Raw genomic sequence first — 20,069 nt, 5'->3', positions numbered from 1 at the left:
ATCCATAATTTCAAACAGTTCGAAGATTGGGCTACTAGTTCCAAAGTTACAGTCCTTTGAATTTTCTTTCGAAATTGGTATAACTTTTGATTGATACCGTTAAAAAACCGCAAAGGACCAGATAAAGCTTTGCTGCTGCAATGTGATCGTTAAATGAATGTGTTAGTTGCAGTGTTTCTTGGATCCTTTTTTCCCATCACACATAAGTTGTCAATCATTATGTGATAATTAAATGGTCAATGAATTTGCATTTCATTTTGGCAATGAAAAGAGATTGTGTTATCAATCAATTAGCGTGTTGTAAAATGAAAAAAAACGGTGATAAACTTAGTTCTTGTGTAATCAATTAAAAAATAATGAGCCTCGCATTTTGTTTAGACTCATTTTGGGATATTCATTATTGCTACGTATAAAACTAAACCAGCCGGCAATTATTGCTGATACAAGCAGTAATGGTCGGTTACTCCTTTACTTGGCTGGACTACGCAATTTTGTGCAGCCTGTTGGGATGTAGCTTAATGATCGGCGTATATTTTGGATTTCGTAAAAAAAGGAAGGAGCGTGATGACTACATTTTGGGCGGAAAAACGAATATTCTTGCGGTGGTCGCTTCGTTGATCGCCAGGTAAGTGAGTAGCGAAAGGGCGAAGTTAATGCAATTTTTAGCAACGTGTCTGGAGTCCTCTTGGTAGGATTTCCGTCCGACATATACCAGTTTGGAGCAATGTATATCTGGTCGCCCGTCTCTTATACCGTTGCCATTTTCTGTGCGATGTTTATAACGATGCCAGTTTTAGTCAATTTGGAAACGGCTAGTATCTTTTATTATTTGGAAGTAAGGTTCACTCGAAAAGTGCGGTTGATTGCGTCAATGCTTTGGGTCATCCGAGCAGTGTTGTTCTGCCCGATTACTTTATACGTACCCAGTATTCTACTAGAGCAAAGTAAGTAAGCAAAGATTGAGGATTTTCAAAACCAACTCTTATCTTAGTGACTGGCTTTTCCGGCAAGATCATATCAATCGTCACATGTCTGATTTGCGTTTTTTACACTACTCTGGGAGGTTTCAACGCGGTCGTGTGGACTGATGCCTTGCAGACCATTGTCATGAATGTCTGCTTAATTGTTGTGTTGATAATTGGATTCAACGCAAACGGTGGGCTAGGTACTGTGTGGTCCGAGTCGGTTAAAGGTGGACGTTTGGACATACTAAGGTAAAGCATTAAAGTTATTTTATGAGCATAACACCCTTTTAGGTTCAATTTGGACCTCACAACGCGAGAGTCTATTTATACCATTGTCTTTTCCTATTCGCTAATGCTTATGATGCCCATTACATTGGGTCAACCGACGCTACAACGATTGAAGTCACTTCGATCATACGAGGACGCGCATAAGTAAGCATATATTCTCACTTCTTGCCAGAGAGTTCTATTTTAGGGCGATGGGTTTGCTACTGCTGGGTCTTATCGCAATGACGGTTTTTGTCGTGCTAATCGGACTTACCATCTACTCCCGTTACTCTCATTGTGATCCCCTGCTGAGCTACAAAATTAAGAACTACGATCAAATCGTTGCATACTTTGTGATGGATACCGCAGGACAAGTGTTTGGATTACCGGGTTTATTTATTGCGGGAATATTTAGCGGAGCATTGAGTAGTTTATCAACATCTTTTAACTCGTTACAGGCCATACTTTACTGCGATTTTTTGGAACCGGTCCTTTCGCCACAAATGAATGAAAAACATCGAGATACAATTTTGAAAATAATTGTCCTTCTTGCTGGAGGCGTGTGCGTTATACTTACATACCTCATTCAGAATCTTGGAGGAATACTTCCAACAATGACCAGCTTCTTTGGCATCTTTGGAGGACCCGTGGTCGCACTGTACACGCTAGGATTGGTTTTTCCTAAATCAAATGCTGCGGTGATTCTTATTCCTGTGTCAAGAAGTTACTCACACTTTATTTAAGGGCGCTTTGGTAGGAAGTGCTACAGCTGTGGTGTTCGTGGTATGGTTATTCGTCGGTCACCAGTACTTCAAATATAAAGGACTCATTAAAGATCACTTAAAACCAATGTCGATAGAAAATTGTGAATCCATAATTAATTCCACGATCACGTAAGCGTTTACCCCAATGCTCAGTCTCATACTAATTTTTAGATTGCTGAAACAGGAGGAGGAGGAGGTATTTGTGCTATACCGAATCAACTATTGGTATTACACTTTAATTAGCTTCCTTATAACAATTACAGTGGGATACATAGCCAGTCTACTTACTCGTAAAGATGGTGATATACCACGATCTGAGTTGATCTCTCCGTGGTTTAGACGTTTTGTCCCTCAGGAGAACCGAATGCCCCAACGTTTAATGGACCCTGCTGCCATTGATTAAATAAAAGAAGCTCTTCCTTTATTCTGATTACTAATCAATTGAGTAGTTTTCAAACAAATTGCTCAATTTACCATCCCGGGAGGAAATATGAAATGTTTATTGCAAGTACTTTGCAATACCTTCCCCCATATAATGTTGTTATACTCCTCCTCCTGGAATCGTTATAGAATTTTTTTACAATTTTATTAGTCTTTATAATCTACTTCTAAAATTCGTAAAAATCTCCCGAAAATGTCCTGTTTGAATCGCTAGGTAGCTCGGTAGGTAGGTAGTTAGAAACTTTAAGCTTAAGGCTGGTCGTCCACTGGAAGCGAAAACAAGCGGCTTCGAGCTTACGCGATACGAGCGTCAACAAGCGGCTATAAGATAAGCGATCTTGTGCGACAGGGGTCGTCCATTGCAAGCTGTTTCACTGACAGTAGTAGCGACGCGCGACGTTGAATAGTAGTTGTTGCTTTTTGCGATTAAATATTGAAATGGATGCAGAAGACGGGTATTTTTTAGAAACTCCTTACAAAAGGCGGAAAAGAGTTCAAAAAAGAAGATTGTATTGGGTAAACCCTATACTGGAAAAGAGGGCGCGTCTCGGTGAATTCAATCATCTCCATCGCGAATTAGAAAACGACCATCCGAAGTTTTTTGATTACTACCGAATGGGTAGACGTATTTTATAAATTTTGAATTCTATAAAAACAATTATCTGGAAAGAGTCTAATTTCAGAGAAACTATTATCACCTGAAGAACGTCTCAGTGTAACACTAAGGGAAGAAAAACTCATTTTCATTATATATATTTAGGAATTTTATTATTGCAACGTAACAAAAGGGTACTGTAGTAGATCATCATGACGGTTTGAACCATCGACTTTTTCCAGGATCATTCAAATTTTGCAAAGTAAACAAAGATTGTGGTTGTTGTGGTAGGCTGCTCCGGCGGAACGATAGTGGAGTAGCATCTAATGTCTCTTCTGAATAAGAAGAAGGTCTAGTTCTCTGACCTGACATTCAAGACGAATAAGATGACGGGTAGGCGACGTTAGATGGGGATGTTCTTCTTCGTCGATCAGCACTTGTTGAATTTTGTTCCGTACACTTAGCTGTCGGTTTTCTGGAATCTTTTCCAAATGCGGTAGTACGCTTCAAAAACCCATCGCTTCATCGCTGTACTCTCGGAAAACAACTGCAATTTTTCTCTTTCTATTTCCAAGAATTCTTCATCACAATAATCAGCCTTTCCGCTCGATTTTTTATTAGATGTTATTTTTTTGCGTTTTCCGCTGGTGGCTGTAGACGAGAGAGGGCCCATTCCGACCGGTACAACAGGTGCAGTGTTCAAATAAGCTTTATCAGCTTCCTTGCTCTTCCCCTGATTTGTTTTTGAGGCATCACCATGATTCATTGCATTGTTCACCTTCTTCTCAGAAGATTTCTTCGTTTCAACCCCTTTCTTGGCACTTTCTTTTTCGGCAATTTTTTTTGCAGACAGATGCGTCAAGCGGCTACGAGCGTAAATCCCATTCTGCTCGGAATTGTAGCCCGCGCACGTTTACGCTCATAGCCGCCCGTTCAAACTTTCTTTCAGTGGACGAGGTTACATTAAAATACAATATTTAGGATCTGCCGCGCGTAGTCGCGTGTTGACGCTCGTGTCGCGTAAGCTCGAAGCCGCTTGTTTTCGCTTCCAGTGGACGACCAGCCTTAATCCTTGTAAAGTACTAGAATGCTTAAAAGACATCACAAAGCCAATATCAATTGAAGAATGTGGCTCCATTAGTAATCTCACTGGCGCGTAAAAGCCTGCTGACAGACATGCCTTTGTATTACATACTAATTTTAGGGTGGAAACATCATTTGTGCCACACGAAGACGTATTTATATTATACCGAATTAGCTACTGGTAATATACGTTCATCAGCTTCCTCGAAACACTTTGTATAGGTTTCGTCATCAGTTTACTTAGGCCCAATTCTACAATGAAGGTATATGCCGAGAATAAGCTATACTTACCTAGAATAAATGTCGACGGTTGCGTTGGTTACCATTGTGTCAACCAATGGCATACATGTTGCTATGGCAGTTATTCCAGGAATATCTTATTCTCCGTAAAAGTGTAATTGTAAAACCGGCCCTTACTCGTAAAGAAAGTGACATGGTTTCGCTCGAATTAGTTTCTCCATGGTTCAGATTTTTACTACCTGAAGACAAGAAGAATCGAAAGTCGCATCGTTACTCTACGATAACCCAATCTTCAGTGATAAAACTGCAAATACTTGAATCTTCAGTCTCAGCTCCCTACTTCGAATAAACTAATTGCGATGCCACCGGTATTTTTGAATTTCCTTTGAAATAGTTCTCTAAAAAACCGTTCTATAATGGACATTCTGAAAAAGAACTTAGGATTCAAGTGTGTTGTGTTCAACCAGACAAAATTACGCCATCTCAAAGAATATTATTAGGAGGCACTTGCAGATCACAGGGTCAGTTATACTTTTTAAAATAAAAAAAATTTGCTACAGTTTGAACCGCAACCCACTCGGCGGACCCAAGACATCCCGAGTTACGCCCCATACAAAATTGGTCATTCGCTTGGTATGAACTACAACACCATCAACCCCTTTATACACGTCTTTATAACACGCTGCACGCCAGTGAAATTCCGGGAATGTACTCAGTGCGCATGATCGGTATTCTACAGATGGCTATATCTCGTACATATGTTAGCACAGATTTAGTGGCTGTAGACTATGTCTATCTATGGAATATACTGGGATGGAAAGAAATTATTGACTTAAAATAAGCTAGAAGGAAACCCAATAAGCATTTTATGAGTGTAAGAGAAACATAACTTACAGTAGCAATTGAATGTCACTCCACACTCATTTGATGCTTTTATCTTCCTTCGACCCGGAAAACATCCACTTTCTCACCGTGGTACACAAAGTACTATTTTTATAATCGCATCAGAATTGCTGTTTAGAACACGCCTGAACATGCGAAAAAAGGTGATTAAAGCACGCCTAGCTTTAAAGGCTGCTGAGTAACGTTACTTCAAATATGACATATGAAACTATGATTTGGGACTGAAATAATAAATCTTATTAGATCACTTTTTGAGTACAAAAGATGTCTTTGATTCGTAGCCTTTGTTAGAAGCTTTCACAAACGTGGTTTGGCGAAGATATGCTGCCAAATCTGTTCCATATTTTAATCGCAGTATTGATTGTGTTTTTAATGAATTCGCCACAGGGTAGAAGATTTGACATTTCCTTCATATTATACCAGCTATAATGATTCATTTAAGACTATGTTGAAAGATGCGTCCTATTCACGCACGCTAACTGTAGCATTTCATATTCTTAATAAGACTCGTGCATTTGGATTTTGCAGATATCAACTGCTTCTGCAACAAGCCTTCTTCTTCAACCGAAACCTTCTACAAGATTTTATCAAAAAAATACCCAAAAACGAAATCTTTGTTCGCGTGTGGTTTAATAAAATGATGGTATTCTTAGGGGTTGGTTACGATTGAAAAGTGACATCGACTCACCGCTCCTACCACAAAGTCATATTCCAAGGAGGTAGATAAAGATCTGATTCCTAAATTCTATTGCTAACTGAATACGATCACAATTCTATGGCAATGGAGGTGCTATTACTAACGCCGGTGAATTTCCTTAGTACATATCATTTGGTTTGAAGGTTCTTAGAAGAAAATCTCTAAAAAACCTTTTTGGAATACACGAATATGTGAAATCCCATAGATTCTACTGTGACGAATTTTCCCAAAAGTTTTTTTGGGAGTTCCGCTAGGAAGTTGATGGAAATTCATACGAACTCTTTCCAGTATACTTCCTAGACAAGAAAGGGCCATTACTAGTAATACTAGGGGACCTTTTAAAATGATTTAGAATTCAAATCCTTGTTTCTGCGGATGAATGAATGAATTCTAAACGCCAAGTTCAATCTAAAGGAAATTAGAATTCGAATCCTTTTTTTATATGCGGGAGTTAAATGAATCTTTTTAAATCTCACGATCAGATTTAACCGTCTTAAAGGGTCGCAATTTAATGGGATTATTAAAACCTGGTTTTTAACTGACTGCCTTTTTTTCTTGTCGGCAGGAATATGAACTTGAATATTATTTGGTTTTACTAACAGTTTTCCTTGTTGTAATTTTGTTTTTTAAGGAATTACGGACGAGCGCTTTTATTTATACACACGGAACTGTGTTCTTTACTAACGGAATTACACACGAATACGAGTTGCTTTTTCTTCCACGCCGGAATGCGTAAATACCTCTTGGTTTAATTTTCTAAAAATTTAATCCCTTGTGAGTTGTGACTGGCACCTATGACTTTTCTGCATTCAAGCACGCAATTTACCCGGAGTCGCTTTCAATTCTCCAAATGAACTTGAACTTTATCACCACGTAAATTTTCCACTGGGGCCAAATAACGAGCTTTCAGGAAAACGTGTAATTCAACACTAAAATCCGACAATACAATTTAGAACAATTCACTCATTTATAAAGGTGTGAGAAAAGGACGAAAGCTCACTGTATTACAATCGACAAAATAAAAACTTGAACTTATGAGTGCTATTTGTTTGGTTGAATGTTCCTGGAATCTTGACACTTTTTGAATTTAGTAATTCTGCAATGGCATTCACCTAATGCATCTGTAGAATCCCGTTAATTTGGCAAGTAATCTAACCCAATCATATTATTACTGGATGGATGCAATAAACGAAAGACAAAAGAAACACGTCACCTTAGTATTGACTAACTCGACTCGCACTGAGTCGTCAGATCGATGTGGATCATTAACTTCCCTCGTATAACGTTATGTTTGGGACTTTTATTGTAAATTATGGCCCATTTGAATGTAGGACAAAGAAGAAAAAAAATCACGTGTTCCACGGAGACGAAACAAAACTTAATTCCTTTCATTTCTTTCGGTTTGGAATTCGGATTGCTCCTTATTTCTTTTTAGAAAATACGAACCGCGAATATTCAAATCGAATTTTAGCGGGGAAATTCGGTCCTATTGCAATACAGTCCATTTAATGTAAGTAGTGTAGGAAAAAATGGTAACAAACGACTTCGTTCCTACTTCCAACCAACTACCCCGGCTTGGTTTGCTGGATTGAACAAGGGTGGAATCCTTATTTTCAAATATTAGGCATCTTAGCAGATCACTGTGGTTTTTCAAGATTGGGTTAGCATTACAATTTATAAATTCAATGGTAATATTACCGTAAGCAGCCCTGGAATAATTGTATAGCAATACACAATGGACACAGATTAAATACAATCTGTGCTATGGGCGACGAGCAACTCATGAGTAAACGCGCGATATATTTAAGTAATCTGGTGATGTATGTGGTAGGGGGATTTCATCAACGAAATAAACCTTGTACATTGTAGTAAAGTCTCATTTCAGTCTTTAAAACAACAGTCAACCCTTCTTAGAAAAGAAATACGGAAGACATTTTTCCCATGAACCTTCCTCATGTATTATTCATGGTTCCTAAAAAATTATGGACGGTGTTTCTTGAATGAATATTAAAATATCAAACATAAGTTGTCAATCATTATGTGATAATTAAATGATCGTTGCCTTTTCGAGCCTGTTAAAACCAAAGACTTTGATAACATGATATGATTTAATAATTATTTTGGCAAGGATATTACAAGAAATGGTGTTAGTAATTAATTAGCGTGTTATTAAATGAAAAAAAATGTGATAAATTTGGTTTTTGTGTAATCAATTAAAAAATAATGAGCCTCGCATTTTGTTTAGGGTAATGTTGAGGAATTCATTATTGCTACGTATAAAACCACAGATTTAAACACTCCAGATAGCTCATGGCATAGGAAAAATAGTTGCGCGGTAAAGTATTCAAGCAGGTATTGCCACGACCCGAGTACTTAAACCGTTTTGTTTATCTGCGCTAATAAGAAAGTTACTCATTTAATCCCATCGAAATTGGACCACACTGTACATCTAACTTGCGTCTTGTTTGCCAGATGCATTTTTATCAAATCACTTGCAAAGCATGTGTAACTGTAACCAAAGAGGAAAGAGCTGTAACGTAGATGTGCAATACCAGAAGACAAAAAGATTTCGGTGAGATTGCAGCGATTGCGATAAGACTGCGGGGATTGCGGCGTGATTTCAGCAGGATTGCATCAGGGAATTCGGTCTGATTGCGGAGAATTTCGACGAGAATAAGGAAAAAAACGTACATTGAAATTGGCAGGATTGCGGGGATTTCAGCGAGATTTCGGTGAGATTTCTAGGAATTTGGGGTGACTTCCTTGAATTCGGCAGGATTGCGAGGGGCTAGATTTCGGAGGATTTCGGGGGATTGCGGTGAGATTTCTGGACATATGTATAGTAATTTCGAGAGTGGTTACCTCCCTGTAATCTATCTATACCGAACTAGTGATACGCCAAAGCGTTTTTTTTTTTAAATTATAGTGCAAACGGTGAGACGGACGATCAGACTGACGGTAATGATAAAGTAGTTGCTCCCATGAATCTGGTGCTAATTAATAATGATGGTTTCTGAGTTAATTTTGTGGTCGATGTCGCGCGGAAAAAATATTACACACATTTTTTTGTCGCAGAGGCACCTCATTTAATAACTCTTTCACCAAATTTCCTTGAGAATAAAAAGATATGCCAAACGCACTTCCGCGTTGAAGATTTTACTAAACCGGGTAAAAACCATTTGTGCCAGGGTACAGTTCCTTATTATTAAATGTGAAGTTCATTATACGACTAGGAGGGTAGGTAATAAATTCAACAAAAACCTACTCCAATGAGAACAAAGTAGAAACGTGTACTATCCAGCCATTGAATAATATCAGATTTATTATTCAATGATCCAGCCAAGCACTTCTAACGCTGGAGAAGAAGCAGACATCAGTTCAAAAGCTTCTAGGTGGTTGGCACAAATAAATGAAAACGAATACTGGATTGTATGGATACTCCAAAAGAAAAAAAATGTGCCAAATTGTTGACAGAAAAGCTTCCTAGCTCAGACCAAAAAGCGGTCTTCATCGTTTAACATCTTTGCACGCTTTTTTTTACTTTTGTTTGTGTTTATTACTAACACATTACTAATAATTATCTAAAGTCAGTAAACACAAAGTTCCTTATTCAATTCAATCGGCACGTAAGAATAAGAATGAGATTTTACAACTTATCCCTTAAGAGCGTACGACACCCTCATTAAGTTATCAACGACCTTCTCTTTTGTCGGCGGCTTGGTGTAGTGTTCTACCTTTTTTTACAGTATTAATATTAAAACAGATTTTAGTATTTAAATTTGTGATATTAATTATTCATTATATTAACTGCAGTATACTATATAGGTACATGTACACTGATATTTTAACATAGGTGTTGATAATTCATCATAAGTTCTCTGCATTAAAACCAAAAAGAATGCAACGACCGAACTTCTGCAATCGCTCATCCTAAATATTAACCGTGCACTAAGCTGCTAGATAGTTTTTAATTTGGGCATTTTTTTCTTCCCTTTTTTATAATAAAACATAGCATAATTGCGTTGTACTCAAAAAAGAAAGCCTTTCGAATATCTTGAATACAAATATTGCCTTGTTATTTGAAAAAAAAGTTGTATGAACGTCACGGCGAAAATCTCAGATATTAAAAAAAAGTTTTTGACAGTTTTACATCCTTTATAATGCCTAATGTACATTCGCAAAGTTTTAACGAAATCATAGTACCTAACCGTTTTGGCGAAAAACATTTTTTCGTTTCTTAACTTTGACATTTTTTTTCTCAATTTTTTTGTAATAAAACCTGGCACATTTCTGTACACAGAAAAATAAGGTATTTCGATTAACTTAATAAAAATGCTATTTGAAAAAAAGTAAATGTTGCTCCAAAAATTAAAAAAAAAATTGTTATGTTTTTATAAAAGTATGGCCTACCTAAAAATGGATCGTATACAAATATTTAAAAAAATTATTTAAACCCTTTAATAAATAAAAAAGTTAGCTTTACACATGCGTTAAACAAAACTTATAGCATTCCGCATGCACAATACCTACCAAAAATATTGGCACGCATGGGATCCTTGTAGCAAACCCTTTCAAATGAGTCCCATATCGCCCAAAACGGTTCAGTCGTGTAGACGTGATACGTGTAACGGACGGACGACAAGAGTCGTGTTTTTGTATTCCAAAAGAGAGCGGTTTGCATTATATTTGAACTGGATTACCGCGAGCCATATCGTCCAATATTTATCACAACCAACGCAACATAGGGATTTCAATGTAAAATTCATAACATGCGATTATTGGTTCCCCAAATTATTTTAGAGTAAAAATGTAATTTTTGTAAAAAAAAATTTTTTACGCAATTCAACCGTATTAGTTTTCAATTTTTTTCATATAAAGACGGAAAATTGGAAAAATAAAACCCGCATCTTTTTCAATAATCTGCGATGCCATGGAATTTTCTAAAACAAAAAGATATCCAGTTATCAATTAGCAGCAGTTCGAAATGGATTTTATGATCGACTTGGTTACTGTCTTGCAGTTAATGGTGACTTATTCCAACATTTTTGTAAATTGTTATATTCGGAAACCGTTTTTAGTAATTTGGTCTTTCTTTATGTTGAATTCGCTGTTCTAAATGTAGTACTTTTTGATAGAATTTGATTTGTTTTATAGCAGACATTCCATGGCATGACGGATATTGGCGTAGTTTTTGTATTATAAAATTCCATGGCATCACAGATTATTGAAAAAGATGGGGGTTTTATTTTTCCAATTTTCCATCTTTATTATGCAAAAACTTTAAAACTAATACGGTTGATTGACGTAAAAATTTTATTTGTACAAAAAACCTTAATACATTTTTGCTCTAAAATAATTTGGGGAGCCAATAATCGCATGTTATGAATTTTACATTGAAATCCCTATGATGCGTTACGCAAGTCACCACCCTGTATATGGAATGTTAGTGTTTGTTAAAAATACCTTAAAAAACCTCATCGCACAAAACATCTCTCATCAATAATTTAGTACCTACTCGTTATGGAACTAAACTAACTTACAATATAAAACAAGATACGAATAATTGCATACGATTTTCAGTAGGGAAATTTTTTGCCACTCAGCTCGTATTGGGAAACCAGACCTTTGATCCGGCTCATATTCAATAGCACTGATCCTTGAACTCGTAGAAATCGATTGGCGAAGGTTTGACATCGCTGTCTGTTTTCGTTCTCGAGTTAGATGGGGAACAGACAAACAGACGGACAGATAGACAAAACCATCACTTAAGGGAAATTTTTTTAGTTTCCAAAAATTCCCCTAAAAACGCATAATCTCGAAGTGTATAAAACAAGTTGGAAAGTACCTACTCGATGAGTCGAGCCACTTGAGCGCGTTTTTGTGTGACGGATCGAGGTTTTATTACCGCTGACATATAATCTGCCTGCAAAGAATTGTGACACAAAGCTAATTCTTCAAACCCTAGCATTCTTAAGATGGTTCCTTCGAGCAGCCGATTGACCGACGGACCGAACAGCCAAAGTGAATTTATAAGCGCCAAAAATCCAGTGTACCTATGCCGGTGCTATAATCATTGTATTTATTCGTTATAAATACATTGCTGTAATGTTGTTACAGTTCAAATTTCAATTTCTATAGCATTTTAGTACCTGGCTTTATACAAAATTTGTTAGATGTCGTTTAAGGTTTTAAAGTAAAATTTAAGGCGATAAATGATAACGCCGATCGCTATTATTTGAAAAATTGGGATTGTTGCTTCGCACTTGGTCGTTGTTGCATCCATTTTGATATTAATCGAGTGCGAAAATAAAAGTAATTTGAGTTATCCTTAGTAAAGGTAGTTAGAAGTTATCTACTTAGCATTGTCTTAGAAGACTTAGAAGATAACTCAAGAAATAATGGATATAAACAGCAACGTATATCTGCAGGCCTCCCGATATCTCAGGTATTATTTCCATTGTATTTCGCGGTTTTATCACTTATAATTGCACAAGAGGTTTGTATTTTACCGAGTAAATTTGGGTTGTTTAGGTAATGAAAATCTGTTGCCTAGCAATTAGACGAGAAAAACTGTCAACTAATAAAAATGCGACACCGCAGGTGGAGCATTTTTAGGTTGACAGTTTTTCGAGTTCAATTGCTAAAAGGAAACAGATTTGAATTGCAACAACCCAAATTTACTCGGTTTAAATACAAACCTCGAGTGTAATTCGGCAGGACAATTTAACGAACAAGAAATTCACCAAACTAGTCAATTATTGACAGACGTCAAGCTAATCATATGGGAAAGGATAATGCGATAATTGTTCCAAAATGAATAAGTGAAAAAACCACTAGTGCATTTGTCGCTGGAAAAGTTGCAGGTAACTTTTGCCGCTGTCAAAGTGACAATTACACTGCGGCTTATGCGATTTTTTATACATGAGTTGAATTGTCGTTAATAATTATTTTAGGCCTTTTATTTTTTCGTTTTCTTTTCCCATTCTGGATTTCGTCTATTTTTGATTTGGAATCGTATATAAAGGAGTTCGTCCGGAAATTAGACGTATCGCCGTTTCTACTTGAAGATAATTGCCGAGGAAGCGCCGCCCTCCAAGAAGATTACCACCTTTACCAATTTATCGAACTGGCCGCTGTCGTCCCAAAGAGAAGCTAAACTTCAGTTAAGGTCAGCTCTCTTTTATATTTATTATCATCAACTATTGGAGTCGCCGAATTTCCGTTTGCTATCGAACATCGAATAACAACTTTAACTTTCGTATATCGAAGGAAAACATTTTTATTAAGTTATTATCACTAATTAGAGTCAAATTTTGAAGTAATATTCTGTCAGGGAATCTACGAGGTCGCTCCAAAAGTTACTTAAACGCGTTATAAAGTTGCGTGTATATTTAGGGTGTTCCCTTAGGCGGTATCGTCAAACCAAGTTAGCATTATAGTTTATTAAATTTAAAGCTTGGTTTGGGGAACCGAGTTGTGAGCGCTCCCGACTCACACCCAGTGGCGTATTTACGGGAGGGGGATGAAGGGGATATCCCCCCCCAGAAGAATTGAGTTATCATCATAGCTATTAGGTATTTAGGTAATACTCCGCTATCCGCTCCGCCCACTTTAAAATAAAGGCAATAATATATAGGTATATATAGAGAGCAATTTTGGTTTTGGTTAAAGTCTAAAGTCACTAAAATCTAAATATTCTGTAGTATTCAGTATTCACTATTCAGTGAGTGATCAGTGTTGGCAGTCAACGATTTGGCTATTCGGCATCGATCGGCAATTCGCTACATTGATGCCCAAAATAACAAATAGGTATCAGGTACTTAGTACTGCTACTGAGGTGAGGTACCTGCGTCCTGCCTTTCACGAAATGACGAAAATAAGAATTTTAAAAACAGGAATTTTTTTGCCCATAACTTTTGATGGAGACGTCTAATCGAAAAAGTACGAATCGTTTTGGATTCTACGCACCCAAATTAATAAGAAAAAGTTTTTTTCCGAGAAATTTTGGTGCAGTCGATTTTTGGTAAAAAAGGGGGGTAATAACTGCCTTTTTTTTGCCCAGAAAAAAAAATTGTCTCAGATCGACCGGAAAATATTTTCTTATAGAATGTGGCCTGTAGAATCCATAATTCCAAACAGTTCCAAGATCGGGCTACTAGATCAAAAGTTACAGCCCTTTGAATTTTTTGTCGAAATTGGTTTTTTGCCCATAAATATACCTACCCACAGTATAGTTTTTTGTTTGAGAATTCGTAGATTTTCATTTGCGTCAAATTGTTAAACCAAATATTCAACTCAATTCATATACAGGGTGACAATTTGAAAACTTACCACCCCCCATATCTTATTAAATAAACGAGATATTTAAAAAAATCAAAATCCGTTTCGGTAATTCGGAGGGGGAATCACAATGACATAGTTGGCGACGCACCCCCTCCAACCCCCTGCGCCCCAGCCACCCCAACATTTAAATCTTAAATAGTGACCCCCCATGTGTGATACGTCGTTGGAAAGCTCTGAAAAAATGCTTTCCAACCATACCAAACAGCATTACATTTAGGTTAGTAATTATCGTGCAAATCAAAAAATAAACATGGAAAATCGTATTTAACTTGAACTTCCAAAGCCGACTCGACAGCAACTCATTTTTGATCGCCAGTTATAATCTATTCTCAAACTCTTGTCGAACCTTTTCAAATGTTGGTTTTGCAATATTTCGACATTCTTGAATTATTCTCTGTCTTAGTTCGTCTATGTTCGCCGGTTTTTAATACGACAGATTTCAAATGTATCATATTAGTTTATTTTTTGATTTGCACGATAATTACTAACCTAAATGTAATGCTATTTGGTATGGTTGGAAAGCATTTTTTCAGACCTTTCCAACGACGTATCACACATGGGGGGTCACTATTTAAGATTTAAAAGTTGGGGTGGCTGGGGCGCAGGGGGTTGGAGGGGGTGCGTCGCCAACTATGTCATTGTGATTCTCCCTCCGAATTACCGAAACGGATTTTGATTTTTTTAAATATCTCGTTTATTTAATAAGATATGGGGGGTGGTAAGTTTTCAAATTGTCACCCTGTATACTTAATATTTTAATTTAATTCTGTATTCGAACCGAATCGACCTTAATTTAATAGATTATAATGCTATCTTAGCACCGCGTAGTTTTTTTTTATTTATTACTAGAGATTTTAATGAACTTATCCTGGGTCAGGTAAGCAGTACTGAATTGGTGACAGTGATTAAAGACCCTGGCGCCCTTATCTCATACTTATCTATGCTAAGAACCTACGCCCTAGCGGCCGTGCATACTGTTCCAATAGAATTTGTTAGCATCCTCTGGAAATATATTATTTATTTTTTTCACTACTAGCGTCTGATGACATGATTATTAACCTTTTTTCCACTTGTAAAGTAGGCTTTCTCGGCATTTGTTCAAAGTGGTTAATAATTTTTTATTATTAACTAGTAGTCAATAATGAGAACTGTCACGCTGTCACTTTTAGAAAACACAACCTGAAATTTCGCTCAATGAACGTTTAGACAAGTTCTCTAAAACGAATAATTGCCACCATTCGCAATTTCCAGAGAAATTTACATACCTAAAATTATCACATTTTGAAAAAATTCGAACGAAATTACTCTTTGAAAAATCTCAATGACAGAACAAAATACGGCCTGTTTGACTTGTGCTTCCACGTACTTGACTGACATGTTAAATTAAGAAACAAACAATTCTGTCCAACCGTTAACTCTCTTATCAATATAATATGTTAATTTAGAGGATTTCAAGTGCTAGTAGTGAAAAAAAATAGTATATATACCACGGTAGAGAAGTCTATTATTGCCTTCGCACCTTACACCCCTCGGCGCAAACGCCTCGAGATGTAATCTTGGTGCTCAGGCAATAATAGTGGACTTCTCTACCTTGATATATAATGTACTATTAAATTGCGGTAGCAATGTACAATATTATGCTTAGTGCATACAATGAATAAAAACCACTTTATTCAATGGTGCAGATATAAAAACCATATCCGATTTATTCCCTTTAAGTAAGGCTTATTACTTAGTGGACGAATTTATGTTGCAGTACCCTAATTATAATTGTATTGTATGACTTGTCTTATACCTATGGTACCTATTTTATGATCTTTTGGACGAATTATTATTAAACGAAAAAATTGAAATTAATTCATTTAATTTGCGGTTTGGGTATGTAGGTATTAGTACATTATAAAATATGAGAAAATGAATTCCTCTTTTTGAAATCAATAGGTAGAGGGACCGTATAATAAATACATAATGGTAGAGGTTGCCCGGGTACATCACAATCGCTGATATGATACGAGCATTGTATGATACGAGTGTGATAACACGGGTACAAAATACCACAGATCTTAAAGTATGATATATCAAGGGTGTTTAAATCTGTGATAAAACTAATCCAGCCGGCAATTTTTGCTGATACAAGCAGTAATGGTCGGTTACACCTTTACTTGGTTGGACTACACAATTTTGTGCAGCCTGTTGGGATGTAGCGTAATGATCGGCCTATATTTTGGATTTCGTAAAAAACGAAAGGAGCGCGATGACTACATTTTGGGCGGAAAAACGAATATTCTTGCGGTGGTCGCTTCGTTGATCGCCAGGTAAGTGAGTAGCAAAAGGGCGAAGTTAATGCAATTTTTAGCAACGTGTCTGGAGTCATCTTGGTAGGATTTCCGTCCGACATATACCAGTTTGGAGCAATGTATCTCTGGTCGCCCGTCTCTTATATCGTTGCCATTTTCTGTGCAATGTTTATAACGATGCCAGTCTTAGTCAATTTGGAAACCGCAAGTATCTTTTATTATTTGGAAGTAAGATTCACTCGAAAAGTGCGGTTAATTGCGTCAACGCTTTGTGTCATCCAAACAGTGTTGTTCTGCCCGATTACTTTGTACGTACCCAGTATTCTACTAGAGCAAAGTAAGTAAGCAAAGACTGAGGATTTTCAAAACCAACCCTTATTGTTGAAAATAGCTGTCAGGAAGATTTAGGCTTCTGATTTTCTTAAGAATTTTATTATTAAAAATATGATTGACTGACAGACTTTTTTTATTACTTTTACTCACTTGATAATTATTAAAAAATACATAATCATGAACCATTTACAACACTTATCTTAGTGACTGGCTTTTCCGGTACGATCATATCAATCGTCACATGTCTGTTTTGCGTTTTTTACACTACTCTGGGAGGTTTCAACGCGGTCGTGTGGACTGATGTCTTGCAGACCATTGTCATGAATGTCTGCTTAATTGTTGTGTTGATAATTGGATTCAACGCAAGCGGTGGGCTGGGTACTGTGTGGTCCGAGTCGGTTAAAGGTGGACGTTTGGACATACTAAGGTAAAGCATTGAAGTTATTTTATGAGCATAACACCCTTTTAGGTTCAATTTGGACCTCACAACGCGAGAATCTATTTATACCATTGTCTTTTCCTATTCGCTAATGCTTATGATGCCCATTACATTGGGTCAACCGACGCTACAACGATTGAAGTCACTTCGATCATACGGGGAAGCGCATAAGTAAGCACATATTGCCACTTCTTGCTAAAGACGTTCCATTTTAGGGCGATGGTTTTGCTACTGCTGGGTCTTGTCGCAATGAACGTTTTTGTCGTACTAGTCGGACTTACGATCTACTCCCGTTACTCTCACTGTGATCCCCTGCTGAGCAACAAAATTAAGAACTACGATCAAATCGTTGCATACTTTGTAATGGATACCGGAGGACAAGTGTTTGGATTACCGGGTTTATTTATTACGGGAATATTTAGCGGAGGATTGAGTACTTTATCAACAGCTTTTAACTCGTTACCGGCCATACTTTACTGCGATTTTTTGGAACCAGTCCTTTCGACACAATTCAATGAAAAACATCGAGATACAATTTTGAAAATAATTGTCCTTCTTGCTGGAGGCGTGTGCGTTATACTTACATACCTCATTCAGTATCTTGGAGGAATACTTCCAACAATGACCAGCTTCTTTGGCATCTTTGGAGGACCCGTGGTCGCACTGTACACGCTAGGATTGGTTTTTCCTAAATCAAATGCTGCGGTAATACTTATTCATGTGTCAAGTTACTCACACTTTATTTCAGGGCGCTTTGGTAGGAAGTGCTACAGCTGTGGTGTTCGTGGTATGGTTATTCGTCGGTCACCAGTACTTCAAATATAAAGGACTCATTAAAGATCACTTAAAACCAATGTCGATAGAAAATTGTGAATCCATAATTAACTCCACGATCACGTAAGTGTTTACTCCAATGCTCAGTCTCATACTAATTTTTAGAGTGGAGAAACAAGAGGAGGAGGTATTTGTGCTATACCGAATCAACTATTGGTATTACACTTTGATTAGCTTCCTTATAACAATTACAGTGGGATACATAGCCAGTCTACTTACTCGTAAAGATGGTGATATACCACGATCTGAATTGATCTCTCCATGGTTTAGACGTTTTGTCCCTCAAGAGAACCCAATGCCCCAACGTTTAATGGACCCTGCTTTAGAACCATTAGAATGCTTAAAATCTTCTCAGAATATTCCTCTAGAATCCTTCGAATTGAGTCAGGATAAATGTAGGTTTGGTGCGTAGTGTACAATTCAACATCCGTGACTCTACGGAACAAACAGCAAATACAAACTGTTGGTAGAAAAAACACCAGCACTGGAACGGTACTTACTTAATGGGGCCCCTTACAGAATAATTTTAAAATTATACATACATGCAATAAAGGTTGTAACAGGAACATATTAAATGGGGTTTAATTTTTGATTCGTTACATCCATTATAGAGTTGGTCATTCCAAAATTTTAGTGTTGATTTCTGTATACGTCGTGTCCTGTTAATGAGTTTCGGAAGTTTTTGGGTCAGTATGCCCGGCACTTATAGTAGAGAATATTATCTTAATGAGGTGTACGTGATCAAAATTGCGTGACATTTAAGGTTCCTGGGAAATGCAGGATTGGAAAAGCAAAAGAGCGTGGGATGATGAAGAATGACCCTAGCGCTTGTAATCGCCTACAGTTTCTAAAAAAATTGTATTATTTTTACCTTCTACAGTTGGGTAGAATTTAAATCTGACAGTGTAACTTAAAGATTACATTTCATTGACAGTGTATGTATTAAAGTAAGTATGTAATATTATTTCAGTATAGTAAGTAAAGGATTCAGAATTATGTCGCGGCAATTACGACTCATGAAGTGGGTAGGTAATGTACAGAAAACATTACGAGCATTCACTCTCTGAAAGCGGCTACGTACGTTTATAGCGGGTTGGTCCTATAGTTAGGGGATAAGTGAATTATAAAAGTGAGTACAAGAAAATGACTTCCGTTTTGATTGCGAAATACGAGTGAGCTAAATTAACCCATCTATTTGTAGGCGAACGTTTATTAGATTTAAATTTGTTCATTTAAAATTTGTTTATTAGATTTAAATATTTATGACCAATAGGGTTTAAGTTTATTTCAATTACAATTAGGGAACCGCTTTATTAGAGTGGCTATTTCAACATTTAGTAATAAAAAATGTCCTTAAATTTTTATTATTTTTTTAGAATTATTGCTATCCTACAAAGGAATGTAAAAAGAGTTTGGTCAAAGAGAGGGCTGATTGCGAATTACATAAATTCACCAAAACATATCTAAATATGTATTTTTCCAAATTTTAAATGACAATTTATTGACCACTAGCAGTCACGGCGGACTTTGTACCGTTTTTGGGAAATCCCTATCATGATAATATTTTCTTTCGATAGATCATGGACAACTATGTTGGCATGCAAATTTTCAGAATTAAATTATCAATGAGGGCCGGAATACTTTTAGGTAATGGTTTACGTGAAACAGCCTGTATAGTATGTAGTAGTAGCCATCGATATTATAATACGAACATTCACTTGAAATGAAACAGGCACTCTTGCCCTATTCTCTAAAGCTACTTCCACTCTACTCGCTGGATAGTATTTCTTTTCTTACGCCGATTTAAATCACAGAGGGAATCTCGCTCACCGACACCTTTCGAAGTTCTGGCAAGTTTAACATTCCCC

General features: G+C 36.9%; 2 protein-coding genes across 3 annotated transcripts; both read left to right on the top strand.

Moving 5' to 3' along the window:
• Positions 1-404: 404 nt before the first annotated feature.
• On the top strand, positions 405-3,106 carry LOC116175073 (sodium-coupled monocarboxylate transporter 2-like). Of its 2 annotated transcripts, none has more exons than XM_031493144.1 (7): positions 405-625; positions 667-944; positions 992-1,214; positions 1,257-1,397; positions 1,441-1,930; positions 1,977-2,125; positions 2,168-3,106. In XM_031493144.1, the coding sequence occupies exons 1-7, from the start codon at positions 453-455 to the stop codon at positions 2,397-2,399; spliced, it is 1,686 nt and encodes a 561-aa protein (XP_031349004.1). In that variant the 5' UTR covers positions 405-452; the 3' UTR covers positions 2,400-3,106. The 2 variants fall into 2 exon arrangements, with proteins under 2 accessions (XP_031349004.1, XP_031349005.1); XM_031493145.1 differs by having other exon boundaries at positions 2,181-2,371.
• Positions 3,107-16,378: 13,272 nt separating this feature from the next.
• On the top strand, positions 16,379-19,076 carry LOC116174113 (putative sodium-dependent multivitamin transporter). Its single transcript, XM_031491929.1, has 7 exons — positions 16,379-16,613; positions 16,655-16,932; positions 17,133-17,355; positions 17,398-17,538; positions 17,583-18,072; positions 18,116-18,264; positions 18,307-19,076. Exons 1-7 carry the CDS (start codon positions 16,441-16,443, stop codon positions 18,611-18,613), a joined length of 1,761 nt encoding a protein of 586 aa, XP_031347789.1. The 5' UTR covers positions 16,379-16,440; the 3' UTR covers positions 18,614-19,076.
• Positions 19,077-20,069: the final 993 nt, after the last annotated feature.

The sequence above is a fragment of the Photinus pyralis genome, unplaced genomic scaffold (genome assembly GCF_008802855.1).
Source record: "Photinus pyralis isolate 1611_PpyrPB1 unplaced genomic scaffold, Ppyr1.3 Ppyr1.4_LG6, whole genome shotgun sequence".
NCBI lineage: Eukaryota > Metazoa > Arthropoda > Insecta > Coleoptera > Lampyridae > Photinus > Photinus pyralis.
The sequence above is the reverse complement of the archived record's forward strand: the minus strand, read 5'-3'. Positions and strand labels throughout refer to the sequence as shown.